The sequence below is a fragment of the Barbus barbus genome (genome assembly GCF_936440315.1).
Source record: "Barbus barbus genome assembly, chromosome: 30".
In the NCBI taxonomy this organism is placed as follows: Eukaryota; Metazoa; Chordata; class Actinopteri; order Cypriniformes; family Cyprinidae; genus Barbus; species Barbus barbus.
In genome coordinates, this window is record NC_136758.1 from 14,950,945 (window position 1) to 14,966,739 (window position 15,795).

Sequence of the window (15,795 nt, forward strand, 5' to 3'; positions counted from 1 at the left end):
CACATGATTAATGACATAAAATATTTAGGAAAATCTGAACCTTTTGAATTGGAAATAGACAATGTAGATTTTTTAAAAATAATTATTATCCCCATCCTAGCTGACAACAACCAGTTCTCCTAAACCAAATGTCTATTTTGACATGTATATCAGTTTTATGGTTGTAATCAGTGCCGATAAAAAAAAAAACACACATTTTAATTAAGGAGCAAAAAGCATTTTTAAACATGAGTCGGGTTCTCAATTTATGTCAAATGCTTAGAATAAAATATATAAAAAGGGATTCGCTTTTTTTTAGGTTACTTTGTGGCATTTTTGTCCCATACCCTCTTGAGTTTCTCTAATTACTATTTGGCCTGTATTAAAACAGAATACTGTTATTTCATGGCTGACCACTAGGTGGCATAAATGCACAAGCCTGATTTCCCACTGTCTGCTGAGCATTTCAGTCTGAGTGAAACCACGTACGATTACGCCACTCCATAATGGATGTATACAAAACGGATACACTGTTAATACGTTTATCTGCATTGTCAAAATTTGTTTTAAAAGGCTTCTTTAAAATATCCTGCGGCGTTTTTTTTCAAACAATTTAAATTAGGCTTATATTTTGTACTGCGGGATGACATTGAGAAAGCATTTCATTTCTCAAAATGCGGATTTTGGTTTTCTCCATGTCAGCAACTTGGTTCCTACCCTTCTCGTTTCCAGCGAAAAGTCCTAGCAATCATCGCCCTGCGCAGCGGGAGCTCTCCAGCGTCACTCAGCTCATGAATATTCACACCAGCGTCACATAAAAGGATACAGGTGAGGTCACTGCGACGCACACAGCTGGACAGTCCGCGCAGAGGCCGGTAGACGGGCGAGTGTCAATACTAAAACAAACAAAGAAGAAAAATAAAAAAACAACACTGGGACTGTTTTAAATTCCTCACATTTAAAAAAGGGAACTAAGGTTGCATCACGTATAAAAGAGAGCTCTGCGAGGAACGGGAACATGTTCACTTGGGTAAATAAGGAACAGGGTGAAAGGAACAAGGAGGGAGACATGTTTCAAACAGTGACTGAAGGACTTCAAGGTCTTTATACTAAAAAACTTCTGCCTTTGGAGGAGACCTACCTCTTCCATGACTTCCACTCACCGGCGCTGGAGGATGCGGACTTCCAGAGCAAGCCCATGGTCCTTCTGGTCGGACAGTATTCCACAGGGAAGACCACCTTCATCAGGTAATGCATGGCTTTGACAGATATAGGTGTGAGAAAGCAAAACATTACGTAGTATACTTTTCCGTCAATGTTCTTAATTTGAATAAATTGTAATGTCTAGCAAGTCAAGAAACACAGTAGCCTACAATATTATTAGACCCAAGTATATTTATTGAGTTTATTTTTCATGTATTTATTTAATTTCTCAAAGAACAGCATGTACACGTGTGAAGTTCAGTACAGTCAGCTCTTTGTGGTTGTTGCAAACCCTGGCAAGGGGGTGTGTAAACACAGCTTATGCCAGCTCACATAGTCCATTCATCTGTGGAGAGATGCAGAAGGCTGGAGAGTATGCAAACAACTCATAAAAGCATCACTATTCTTCTTATTGGCTTTTCACTGTAGGTCAATACCATCCAGCTTTGATGTCTGTGCTGTTGCTCATCAGGTCCTATTCTAGATGAATGAGAAAATCCAATAGCTCTGTTTCATGTTGAACTCCTCTCAAACTAGAACTGGCTTATTACTAAATCAGCCATTCATGATGTAAAACAGAAGGTCTTATTTGAAAATGATGGATATTTACGACAATATTTAAACACTATTGTGTATGAGTTCGAGAGACAACCTATGTTTGTACTGTTTTTCACCTCCCCTCGTAAAATGGTTTTTATGTCTCTTACATTACACATTTGTACAAAGGAGTAATTCAGCCATATTTAATAATGAATACAGTCTGATTGATAGTTCCCCTATTGTTAGATTTTAATGACAAGCCATGTGTGTTTCTTTGCTTGGAAACCTTTGACACTTTCTCATCCTCTGGCAGGATGTTGTAGGGATCTATGGTATTGCTGGGGAGTTACAGGAAGTGTGAGAATGATGAATAGGTCCGTTTTCACATTCTAGAGTTTTTCTAAGGGTTAAGTGCCACTGTTTAGCTTTGATCCTTTGTTTATTTGTCTCAACCTACCCAAGGCTATTGGGTAGCATTTTAAATAAATCGCTGCAGCTTTTGTTCCATTCGTTTTTATTTTCACCCAACCATGACATTTTGTTGTTAGCATGTGCCGTCACATGATCATGCCACTCCAGTTGACTAAGTAGTGGGTTGTTAATACTTAACCGCTCCATCCTGCAGGTATCTTCTGGAGCAAGATTTTCCAGGAATGCGAATTGGCCCTGAGCCAACGACGGATGGATTCATAGCTGTGATGTACAATGAGAACGAGGGGATTGTTCCTGGAAATGCCTTGGTTGTGGACCCCAAGAAACCTTTCCGCAAACTCAATGCATTTGGAAATGCCTTCTTAAATAGGTAAATATCAAGAGCCCAATCCCTACTCTTTAGATTTGAGCTTCAATGGTTATGACATTTCAATCAAGTGTCTTAAACACAATCTTACTCGGAGTCTCTGCTTGCTCAAAATATTTAAATCTTGGAATTATTAATGGTAATTTCACCCTAAAATGGAAATATTCACCAATTACACATTCTCATGTTGTTCTAAACTAAAGACTGTCATTCATCTCTGACTGTCATTTATCTTTGAAACAAAAATTAAGATATTTTTTAATGAAAACAGAGATTTCTGTCCTTCCACTGAAAGCCCATTCCGCCTAAATTTAGAGGCTTTAAAAAGTGAGCTTTAAAAGAGATTGTAAAAGTAATACATATGAATCAAGTGGTTTAATCCAAGTCATTGTGAATTTAATTTGCATATAAAAGTTTGATCTTGTGGATGAAACAAATTGAGCTTTCCTTTTACGTATTTTTGGGTGAACTAACCCTTCAACACGTCTGAAGAAGTAAAATGGGGCTGAATCAATTGATAACACCATATTCCAGTGTTCAGTCAAGCTTGAGCCAGGAGAATAATTGTTAGACATCATGTCATGCAGCAGGGAATTCTAGGATGTGGGCACATATTCTTAGGCACTACATTCTGTAACAGATGTCCCACTTGCCCAGGCCGTTGCCAAAACAAGGATTTTCCATTATCTTGCTCTGGCAGTGGTATAGGATATGGAAAACTGTCTGAAATGGCCTAAGTACAGTTTAAGGTTTACAGTTTAACTATAAAAAGACTATTAAGACCGTGCATTCACACAATATATTATGTCTTAATGCTTTGCAGTTGTCCCTTTACACTCTTAACTTGTTAAGATGTTTTTCTGCCAGTCTCATTCTGCTGCTCATTCATTTCTTCCTTTCGTCCAACGCAGCCTGCTTTTCTATTACAGGCAAAAAAAAATCCACAAACAAAGAGTCTGTGTAAAGGGGCTTGGTCACGTCTCCTTTTAGATAACTATAGCAGTTGCATGAGCTTCCACAAGTTTTAATGTTTCATTTTAGTATCTAGACAGTTAGACAAAGGGTTTTTTCCTGTTTGCTGGATATTTATGTGGAGGGGAAATTGGTAAGTACTTCTTTGACAGTCACCACTATAGAGGTCAAAGGCACATTTGACAGAGAACATCTCCTCTCCTCCAAAGGAACCTCAAAACAATGCACTTTGTTTCCTGTGGACCCTGTTGTGCGTCATGTGATGGCACGTTTGGGCACAGCAGTTTCTTTTACTTATTTTCTCCTCGCTTTTATCTACTGGCTCTTTTGAATAAAATGCATGTGTAATTTTCTTGAAAATGAAACTTAGTCGAATGCTTCTTCCTCTATTTCTCAGCATGTCCTTCTGCTTTGCAGCTGACAGGTGATGTTTGCTCACAGATGTTGCAATTTCCTCTAAGGTTTTATTTAAAAAAAAAAAGACATCCTCAAACTCACTTGAGACAGTGTTGCAATCTTAACATCACTATAATATTCCCTCACATGGAGATTAAATAATAGTTCATCCACCTCAATCAACATGTTTAAAACCCTCATTAATACTTATTTGTTGTCTTTGGCCTTCAACACGTTGTCTTCTGGATGTTTTTTTTTTTTTAGGTTTCATTTCTTTTTTATGTAAAGTTTGCCTCTGTTAATATGTGGTCACATGAACAAAATACTGGCAAAATTCTGTGGGCAAAAAAGGTCCACTGTTAGTGGTTTAGCAATGCATGAAGCACAGCTTCTGTGAAATTTCGCAGAGCAATGGTAAATGTGACCACTTTTATTTTTTTAATAAACCCTGTTTAATCTGAAGTTAAATATACAGCACGTTAGTCTCCTTTTGTTTTTATAAAGTGGCTTTTACTTATTTGGTATTTTATTCTCCTATAGTTTATTTGTGCCAAGCTTTATTCTTTGAAAGAATTTAAAGAGAAAATGTTTCTCAGCTGTTATATTTTCCCATTACTCAGATCAAATGAGTCAACCGCCAAATGTAGTGATACTACCAGCATTTCCGGTGATAACATGAGGTGATGAACTCTCTCCATCTGTCTCACCAGGTTCATCTGCTCACAAATGCCCAACCAAGTTCTGCAGAGCATTAGCATCATTGACACGCCAGGGATCTTGTCTGGCGAGAAGCAGCGCATAAGCAGAGGTCAGTGGCTGCAGTGTTTACTGTGCAGGAGTTCACTCTAGTCTTTGTAGTATTGTATGACAAACAAAGGCCAGACTCTGTCACATGGCCACACACATGCAATGGGATATCAAATGACAAAACAGACACCATCAAATATACCTGATTCTTCTCTGACAGTCTTCTCTAGTGCTCTTTCAAAGATGTTTATTAGAGAAGAGCTGTTTGTCAAGGTAAAACTAGTCACAATTGGATGCTTAGTGAAGGGAAGATAATGTCACATGACCAAAACAATGTGAACTCTGCTGTTTAGCCTTCTTGGGATCAATTGAAAATAGATTTGGTGTGATGCCTTTGAGCAAACAGGCTGGTTCACTCCCTGGAGGACTGAAGCTCATGTTCCCAGTATAAGGAACAATCATAACGCTTCAGTCATTAGTTTTCATTTTAGTCACCAGATCTGGCCTGTTTCATTGTAAATTTCCTCTGTCGTTTCCGTACCTGTCTCCCATTGCATGACACCAGCAGACACGCTGGAAACAGTGATGTGTCTGTGGTGTTATGAAGTCAGCATTTCTCACTTTCTTTTTCCTCATTTTAAAAAGCATGAGTTTAGCTTACAAGTAATACACTTCAGGGTTTATATCAGCATACTGGTACCTTAGCATGTAGCTGGTGTTTATGTGTTTATGTGTCACTGTCAATTAAAAAAAACAAGCTGCCTACATGCTTTTTAAATTTTTCATTTTTTTTAACTAAGAAGGCAGAGCAGTTCTGAGACATGGCCAAGAGATTTTTAACAGTCATGAGATATGCCTGTTCATTCTGCACAAGTGTTATCTATGAAAATGCAAGGCAGCAAAGGTACACTGCGGGTGTACGCAGACTCAGAGGGTCTGCAGACTACAGATTAGGCCTGGTGGGACTAGAATCTAGAATAGCACAAATGTACGGCCGCAGCTTCGGCCATGAGGGATAACAATGTTCATGGGCGTTCCACATCTGTTCCTGCTTTAGCTCCACTCAGCTGAGGTTGCATTCCTCTTGTGTTAGCGTCTCTGACACATCTCACAATGCATGAGAGAAATGTCAATTTCAAATGAATTGTTTGTGTGTAATGTTTCCCCAAGGAGTGATGTTTGGTCTTGGATCTTTGTATTTTATATTTTAGGTTTGTTTGTTTGTTTATAATAATAATAATTATTATTAGTTAAAATGTCTCATTATTTATTATGCATATTTATATTCTATTGGAGTTCCCCAAACTTGGGTTTGCGAGTTGATGAAAAGCAAATATTTAATTTAATCATAAAAATGTAGAATTAAAATATATTATATAAATGAAATATTCTATTTGTTTACCTGCTGTTAAATTAATGAAATGTTAACTTAAAATCTACTTCAAGGATTTGGGGGTTCAGCTAACATAAAGGTTTGGGAATTCCTTTTTTATATTATGTATATTTTTAATTGTGTTTTTACTGTGTTTTACTATTTCTATGGTGTGTACAGAATGCAGTGCACTCAGTCTGTTTTTTCTTTCGAGCAGGGCAATTAAGTCCATTTTAATTCTGCTCTATTGACATATTTCCCCCACAGGCTATGATTTCTCTGAGGTTCTGCGCTGGTTTGGAGAGCGAGTGGACCGTATCATTCTCCTCTTTGACGCCCATAAGCTAGACATATCTGATGAGTTTTCTGAAGCGATCAAAGCTTTCCGGGGGCAGGATGACAAAATCCGTGTGGTCCTGAACAAGGCTGACCAGGTGGACTCTCAGCAGCTGATGAGGGTTTATGGTGCGCTGATGTGGTCACTGGGGAAGGTGATCAATACTCCAGAGGTGGTGAGGGTCTATCTCGGCTCTTTTTGGGGCAAACCTCTCCAAAATGCAGACAATCGGCGTCTGTTTGAAGCTGAAACTCAAGATCTCTTCAGAGACATCCAGGGTTTGCCTCGCAACGCTGCCCTGCGTAAGCTGAATGACCTCATCAAAAGAGCTCGGCTTGCTAAGGTAAGGGTTTTAAAGTCACAACTTGGCAGTCCACTTAGAAATGTATTTTGACGTTTTTAAAAATGTGTTTAGTATCATTTTTATTATTATATGTGTATGCCAAAATTAAATGCATAAAATGGTGTATATTATGCCTGACATATCATTTTATTAATATTTGTATTATTTTTATATACTTGTAGGCCTGTTTTATTATTTTAATCTTATTTTAGTATTTTCATTAGTTAGTTAATTATAAATAATGTTTATACATTATATTTTAGTGTCAATGTATTTATTTAATTTGTAAATAATTATTAATATATTAAGTATAATAATTATTAATAATCAGCATCGCTGCTCATTGTCTGTTATTTTGTCTTGTTTTTGACCTTAGTTCAACCACTATTGTTTTTGGCTGAGTGCACTGTATGAACTTACACACTGTACCACATGAGCCCCATTCAACACAACCTGGTTGTGCCTTAATTAATTAATTCCATGACAGAAAGTGCGTCTTATCTCTTCCGCAATATTTTCCAAACACGTCCAGCAAACAGGAATCCTGAAGCCCTGTGCATGCCTTCCTGTAATGGTAAAGCCATGTGAGGCAGTTAAATGCCTTCTCCATCTCCTGGAAAAGCCCAGAAAAGTCCCTTTCCGTGGTACAAAGGAATGTGTGTAACGGGCTTGAAAAGAGCACGGCCCTTATTTTCCCTAACCTCTCCACCCCTTAGTCTTGCCACTCGTCATGTTTACGCCTTTCCTGTCCTCCTCGAACAGCCAATCAACCTTAAGAGGAATAAACATGGCTTAAAAGGTTAAAGCCCAGCCTTAATTTGGATCTCTGGTGGTGTACTTCCTCTATATTGAGGAAAAAGTTTGTGTAAATACAGACGCTTTTGAATGTACCTTTGACAAGGGCATTTCCAAGGTGTAAACACACAGATGGTGTTTGATTATGTAACCAGCCTAGAGTAACAGGAGGTGGATGTCATGTGAGAAAAATGATCTGTAGTATAATAATAGTGATATTGATGGCTATATGATATTGATAACCTGTGGTTATTTTATTGTACAAATAATGCATTGTGATATAATTTGAGGTCTTAAATCACTTTAATTGGATTGTAACTTTTAGGTGTTCGTTTTACACACTTTTTTTAAACTTATGCTGTATGTCATAAATTAGGCTTTGTTTTAAATAAGTAGTTGCTCATGTCATTGGGCTACATCTTGTGTGTATCTTAAATGTAGTCACTAAATGTTGTCAGTGTAATTTATTATAATAAAATACTGCTAAAAAAGAAGAAAATTATTATTAGAATAATAATTATAAACAATAATATATTATTTATTATTATCAAAATGTATGCCTAGCAGCACATCTATTTTTTTAGTAATCAGTATGTTAACTGTAGGCCCATATTTCCAGTGTACATTACTCCATAATCACAGGTTCACCATATCTTGAATTTACTGATAATCTGCTGTGGGTGTTATAGGTGCACGCTTACATCATCAGCTACTTGAAGAAGGAAATGCCTTCCCTGTTTGGAAAAGAGAAGAAAAAGGAGGAGCTGATTGCCCACCTGCCTGAGATCTATCAGATTCTGCAGAGGGAGCACCACATCTCGCCTGGAGATTTCCCTAATGTCATTAAAATGCAGGTGAGACTTGGCCTGTGTCTGTGGAACATGGGTAAATATTAGATGTTATATTATGGCTTCTACATATGTTTACAAACTAAACAAAACTAACCAGGATGTTTGTTTTATTTAGAGAGACACTAGCTGTTCTTGGATAAATAAAATTCCCAACAACTGCTGTTATTAGATTAAGTACTGGTGCAGATGTATGAGGATTCCAGGCTGTAGATCTGAGGAATGTTTGTTTTGTACAGTGTGTTGTGAGTTCCTGAGGGGGCTGCTAGAGTCCCTGCCCTGCTATTGTCTGAGGAGCAGACAGAGTCCGTACTTTAACTCTCTTCTGGTCTTGCCTGAGGATGTTTACCCAGCATGACTCTCTAGGCCCACATCAGAAATTGCATTACAGTATATGTGAAAACAAAACTCCAGTCCAATTTTAATTGCTATGAAAAACAGCAGGGTCATTCTATGTCAACACAACAAGTGGTTATGTATAGTGAGGAAAGCCAAAATATTAAATATCATGGATGACTATTTACGGAGTAATCCACTATTTTGTAGAGGGGGGTCAAAATGACAATTTTCGCCTGAGATTCAGAGCCAGAGTACAGGGGGAAAGGTGGCAGGATCAATGTTATTTTTACACAGAGATCGGTAGGTCTGTTCAAAAATTCTCAAATTAATTTTTGTTTTGATAGAGGGAAACAAGATACATTTCTAGTTTCAACATTATTTGTTCTTCAGACATTCCTCTTTAAAAGAAATAAAGTATTATTTGTATGCGAAGTGACCCACATTTGGTTTTTGACCACTGAAAATGTGTACAATTTAACATTTTACTCCTGGAGCCATTTTGAGATTCCAATATCTCTGGAAATAAACCAAATAGGGCATTAAAAAGGAAGATGCCAAAAGGAAAGTTTGTTGAGACCCAAAATCTAAAAAGGCATTAAGATATCTAATAGATACAGGCATGATAATTTTTTTAGTAAAAAAAAACTTAAGTGCTTTTCCCATTTTGAATCTAACAGACCTACTAATCTCTGTGTAAAAATAACATAATGATACTGCCATCTTTCTGAAGTCATTTGTACCCTCCTGTCTCCGAATCTCAGGTGAAAATTTGTCATGTTTTGAAAATTTGTCCCCCCTCTACAAAATAGTAAGATACTCTGTAAATATACATCCATGACATTTAATATTTTGACTTTCATCGGCATACATGTTTATCTTTCTTCAGAAAAAATATTGACAAAATTGAAAAAAATGTTCTAAGTTTCTGAAATTTGGTTGGTTTTACATGGAATGAACCAGCAGTCATTATCTATAAAAAAACATTGTTAATTACTGTCTGCACACATGCTCTCAGTGAACTTTCCAACCAGACAGCTTCCAGGTAGCACTTGAAAGATAAAGGCCATGCTCTAAATAGACTGTAGGCAACATTGATTCACTCCAGAATTAGACATCATATCACTGAAATAACAACTTCAGTACTTGGATGCCTCATTTGTTTAGGCCTTACTTTATAAAGCAATGTTTCGGTCATGATCTATAAACACATTATAAAAAAATTATAATGAATGATGAAACAAAAAATCTAACCTGCTGCGTTTCAGTTGTTTATGCTGTATTATTACAGACACTTTAATTTGTCTCCTTCTGTCACTCACATCTACTAACACGCAGGAGCAACTGCAACACTACGACTTCAGCAAGTTCCCATCTTTGAAGGTGAAGTTGATTGAATCTGTGGACAGAATGTTGTCCACCAAGATCTCAAGTCTGATGAACATGATCCGAGAGGAAGAAAGGAAACAGCCTTCTCTGATGGTAATGGGTGGAGCCTTTGAGGACTCGTCCGATGGGCCTTTTGGGCACGGTTATGGAGAGGGTATCAGTGCAGGGGCTGATACTGAGGAATGGATAGTGAGTCGCGACAAACATCGCTACGATGAAATCTTCTATACATTGATGCCTATCAATGGGAAGGTAACTGGCATCAATGCCAAGAAGGAGATGATGAATTCTCGTCTGCCCAACACTGTACTGGGAAAGATCTGGAAGCTGGCAGACTGTGATAAGGACGGCATGTTGGATGATGAAGAATTTGCTCTGGCACAGCATCTTATTAAAGTCAAACTGGAGGGATTTGAGCTTCCTACAGAGCTACCAAATCACCTAGTGCCTCCATCACACAGGAAGAACCCTACTGCAGACATCTTGTACAACCACCAGGAGGATTGATCATCTTCATATCTGCATATTTATCAGCCAGCTGCTAGCACAAAGTGGCCTTTGAATACTGAAGTCTTATTTCATTGAAAGGGATGAAGCTTTATTGGTTAAGCCATCTTTCATCAACAGACGTGTGACTTTCACATGCACAAGATTAAGTATGTTTGAATATACGTGCACTAACTCAGTGTTACAACATATTCATATTTTTGAAAGACATACATATTAAAATTACAGTCCATGTAATTGATTACTTCTAAATTTGGTCCCTGACCTTGTTATTTCACCATGTGCTTGCAGACTGTGGAAATGGATGGCAGTGCAGTTGTAGATCATTTTATGCAGTGCTTTCAAATGTTATATTTCATATTAAATGACAATTTCAGTTAAGTATGCATAACAGCAGCCAAAAATAATACACATACATGACACACTATCACAGAAGCACTGACACAAGCATCCATTAATTTCACTCATTCTGACAGTGTGAATATCTATTAAATCAATTTTGAAACAATATAGTCTTTTTTCCATTAAGCTTTTTTTTTAGTTTTCATATGAACTGCATCATAATGCTGAAATAGACTATTTGTGAGCATTTGTAATGTGGGCAAATTGAGAGTAATTAAGTGTTTCATGATGCAATTAAAATTATGTTCAATACTACATACAAAAAATACTACATACACTTTTCGTACACTGGTGTTTCCTGTAGCTCAATAGTAGATATAGTAGAGCATGGCGCTAGCAATGCCAAGATCATGGGTTCGATTCCCAGGGAAAGCAAGAGCTGATAAAATGTAGAAACTGTAACTTGAATGCAATGTAAGTCGCTTTGGATAAAAGCGTCTGCTAAATGCATAAATGTAAATGGTGTTACTTTTTTTTGGGATAGAAGTATGTGGCATTGATTAAATGTACAAATTTATATCAGCATTATACTGAACAGCACTGAGTTTTGCCAGAGTTTTTTTTGTTGTGTATAATATTTCTGTCTTACACTGACTCGGTTGTGAAGAGTTATATTATACAGCGGCAAGCATCTAGAAATGTGAAACAAAATAATCCTGCAAAAATATTCTACAATTTCAGTATTCATGAGTGTTCCAGTACCACGCTTCTTCCTTACTTTTTTGAGATTGTCAGCCTGGAGAGATTGTCATCCAACTCTACTCTCTGCCTTCTAATTTAAAACAACTTTTATGTATATATATTAAAGATTTTACATAAACAATTAATAATGTTGTATACAATGACAGTAAGAAACCACATTGAATTAAACAGTGTTTCTGAGGTGCAAAAGAACTTCTATTGAATGCTGAAATCAGCTGTCATTATGAAACTCCTTTAAGCCGTATATACACTAATGAATGTAATTACGTATGTTAAAAACTGTCACTATAACCATATGTACATTTTAACTAATATACAGAGATTTTTTCTGTCAGCTCATAGGTGGATTACATGAACTAGACTGTAACTATTTGACATGAGGCCAACTCTTAAGGCTTTTAAACATGAAAAATCATTGTTTATGTGCAGGTGAAGTTGAAATGTGATTAAAGCCATTCTGTTAAAGTTTCCCAGACACTTAAGTGCATTTATATAGGTGTTTAATGGTGCTTCCTATACTTTAATGAGCCTTTGACGTATGTACAACCATCAACCATCTGTTAATATGTAATTTTCAAATTTTATATACCATTTTAAATTAAATAAGGGAATGCAATAAATGTTTCTATTTCAAATTAAAATTAAGACTTTATTTTGAAATTTGTAATCAATAGAAACTTGAACATGCACTACATTTTTTTTTGAATAACAGTAATTTCAGTTGTTTCCCTCCCGAATCAATTAGCATGCAACTGCCGTGACTGTTCCTGGATGGGCCTGTAGAGAGGTGTGTGCTGCTGAATTGCATGAAATACTGAATATGACTGCAACCTTTACCCCTCATGTAGCACATGGTCAGGTGAGTGAGAATTACCCCCCCTTTCAGTCCATTATAACAGTGTCAAAGTTCAGTTCAGTTCCTTAACACTGATCAGTCTTAAAGAGGATTTATCGGATTACGCTCAAATCATGAATTTTTGCCTATGATGATAGTCTATGATTAGCACTGACTGTGCTTAAGTGCTGAAAACAAACCTTGAGAAGGGTAAGTGAATTCAAAAATGTTTTATATTCTGCGCATTACAATCTGACAAATGAATGTAACACTTTTTGCAAGTGTTTCAAATAGTTGTAGGATATACAAATGGCAACATTTAAGAATATAGATTATGCAAAAATGAAATGAAGTTTGTCTACAGAGATGTGTAATATTACAGTTGAATTGTTCATATTTGCTTTAAACTATATTCAAAAAATTTCTATTTCACTCAATTATAAATATGAAAATAAAATTGTTTTTAAATTTTGTTGATATACTATAAAAGCACCACAGCATTAAGATGCTACTAAGATTATGTTCTACAGTATAATATCTGAAAAGTATTAAGACATGAAAAGTTGGCCAGTTTACTAAGTAATCTGTAATCCTTTATCCCAACATACTCAATTTATTACCTGATTTGGAAATGCAAGGTATTTTTATGATGCTTCTAAATATGTCTGTAAAGTCAGACTTGAAGTACATAATTACACTGTCAGCAGGAGAGGGAGATTGCCGTAATGCTTTCACTTCCTCAAACATATAAGAACAAAGTAGATTTATAAATTGAAAATTTTGAGTCATATTTAACTTTCACAATGACATTTCCTTGGTACTATCCTCTTTTATTTTAACTTCCCGAAAGTGCTCAAAAATCGAACTGCAGAGGCCTCACCAATCATGTGTAGGGCTTAATGTTTAAACTCATTGTGGGCAGCTATTTATTGTAAATGAACAATCTCTGGTGTCTGGTTTTTTGTGTCTTCGAAAGAGTTACTTTTTACTTTTTTTGTTGTTTTTAGGGACTAACACAGTCAGGAGATGTTTAAACAGGGAGATGGAGAGCAGTCGGATGGCCGATTCCGAGAGCTTCAGGAACAGCGGATGACAGTGCAGAAGAAGACCTACACAAAATGGATGAACAGTGTCTTCTCAAAGAATGGGGTACGAATAAGTCCATCCAAAGCCTTCCTGAACCTCAATGCTAGTTCAGGCAACAAGATCTACAATCAGAGACACAACTAAGCACCAGCAACACTTAAACTAAAGCTTACATTTCAAAAGTGTCATGATCAAGCCTTTTCCTATAGTGTAACTATCTTGCCATGGCTATCTATCTATAAATATAGATTTAGAAATATAAATAAAGATTTCACAACAAGATATCATGATAACTTTGGTGAAATCTAGTGTAATATAACGTTAGTAATCCTGACTCCAGTCTTGTGACTTACTTTAGTTTACAATATGCTCACTCTAGCATGATTACCTCTAGTTGTGAACCCTTGAACCCAGTTAAGGTCATATTTTATCATTGTCCATTACATTACCATCTACATACTTTATGTACTTGTCTCACGATAAGTGTACAGTTCGTTTAGTTGCTAATTTAAACAAGTTAGCTGTTTTCCACTGTTTTCTATATATACACTCTGAGATTGAATTCAGTTATAATGATGAGAGAAAGTGGAAACTCAATAGTTAAATTTAATACACTGTTATGCAAACCTTTTGTGACAGATCAGCACAGGGGAGGAAAAAAAAGATGATTTACCTTGTATTACATTAACATCACCAATATTAGATTTAGGAAGGAAATAGTACTGGCTTGACTGTCATCGCATAATATTTTTATGTCTGATTTTTCTCTTTGAGTGTTATATTTAACAGTGGTTACATATTACCTCCTCTCGTACTTACTGCGTTGATGTGTGAACCAACTGAGAGACTTAACTTACATAATAAACACGAACAGCAGGAAGATGTTAAAACAGACAAGTGGTGCTCCAACAACCTTCCTCGGCTTGTTAGGGCACACAAATATATTAATAGCTGTATACAGGCAGCTGTCTGAAAGAATGAGATGTGTTTTCCCCTTCCTCAGTTGCTCCTATGTATTGTTCTGTATCAAACAACACCGTTCATAACATGTTTAGTATAAAAGGTCACACTTATCATTAAATAACTAAAAATTTAGAAAATCTGTTCCACTCTCATACTAACTGGTTACCAGTTACATGCAAGTTAGCAGTTAGCTAAAGACCATCATATTTAAAAGCAATCATGAAAGCTGCAAAAAGGTTTGCAGGAATTGCAAGCAGATTTTTTTTTTTTTATCATTGCTCTTGAGTGATGAACTACATCTCTGAAGACCCACAAGAGAAGCAGGGTGAGCTCTAAGCGCCCTCGAGTCATTCCCTGGGTAAGCAGAGCCTATTGGAGGCAGTAAGCAGATCTGTTGAGAGACATCAGATTCCCACAACACATGGATTAGGGAGTGGCTGCAAGTCTCTTGCTTGAAAGCTGAGAGCAGGACAGCTTTACTGAGAGGAGTGTGAGTGAGTCACGTCATAGTGTGGAATACAGTGGCAATTAGCCAAACACAATGGTAAAACAAAGCCAGCTGCTGATTTTGTGCCTAAACTTGTTTAAATTTGCCTATGATGCATAAAACAAATGCAGTTATAGGGTATAAGAACATGTATGTCACTACTTGCAAAATGTTTGTTAGCAGATGTCTTCCCACTTTATGATTACTTGATTGTATAAACTGGGTGTATTGGAAATGTGTCATTTTATTTTAATATGCATTCACTTCAAAGGAAAAGGTTGACTTGACTGATGTATATACTGAACTAAGAACTGGTGTGCATCTCGTGCGACTTTTGGAGCTCATCTCCGGGGAGAAACTGCCCACTCCCAGTCGACGCACCCTAAGAGTTCACTGTCTGGAAAACAACAGCATCGCCATTAATTTCCTTAAAACCAAGGTACATTGGAAGAAATACGATGTGCAAATCTCTGAAATGTACCTTTTAAAAAGTATTATTTCCACAATGTAACATGCAACAAAAATTGAATAATTGTAGGACATCCTTTTTCCCTCTGCTCATCTTCCTATAGATCAGAGTAGATCTGATTGGTCCAGAAAATATTGTGGATGGAGACAGAACTCTGATTCTGGGCTTAATTTGGATCATCATTCTCCGCTTCCAGATTGGAGCCATCAATATTGTTGAGGTAAGGCCTGAAGAGTGGCATCTATAAACGTTCTAAAAAGCAAAATGCACTTATCACTCTGTTCACAT

General features: G+C 36.7%; 1 protein-coding gene across 1 annotated transcript; it reads left to right on the top strand.

The window, feature by feature from the left end:
- Positions 1 to 477: 477 nt before the first annotated feature.
- Positions 478 to 12,355, top strand: LOC306850175 (EH domain-containing protein 4-like). The gene is made up of 6 exons (XM_079385662.1): positions 478 to 1,227; positions 2,348 to 2,524; positions 4,600 to 4,697; positions 6,276 to 6,688; positions 8,173 to 8,337; positions 10,006 to 12,355. Exons 1-6 carry the CDS (start codon positions 998 to 1,000, stop codon positions 10,561 to 10,563), a joined length of 1,641 nt encoding a protein of 546 aa, XP_079241788.1. The 5' UTR covers positions 478 to 997; the 3' UTR covers positions 10,564 to 12,355.
- The last annotated feature ends 3,440 nt before the right edge of the window (positions 12,356 to 15,795 follow it).

What these genes read in the sequence shown, in the direction of transcription:
- LOC306850175 (XM_079385662.1), top strand. Translation starts at nt 998, where the DNA reads ATGTTCACTTGGGTAAATAAGGAACAGGGTGAAAGGAACAAGGAGGGA. An exon ending in GGGAAGACCACCTTCATCAG is followed by an intron (nt 1,228 to 2,347) that starts GTAATGCATGGC and finishes TCCATCCTGCAG; the next exon opens with GTATCTTCTGGAGCAAGATT. An exon ending in CTAATGTCATTAAAATGCAG is followed by an intron (nt 8,338 to 10,005) that starts GTGAGACTTGGC and finishes ACTAACACGCAG; the next exon opens with GAGCAACTGCAACACTACGA.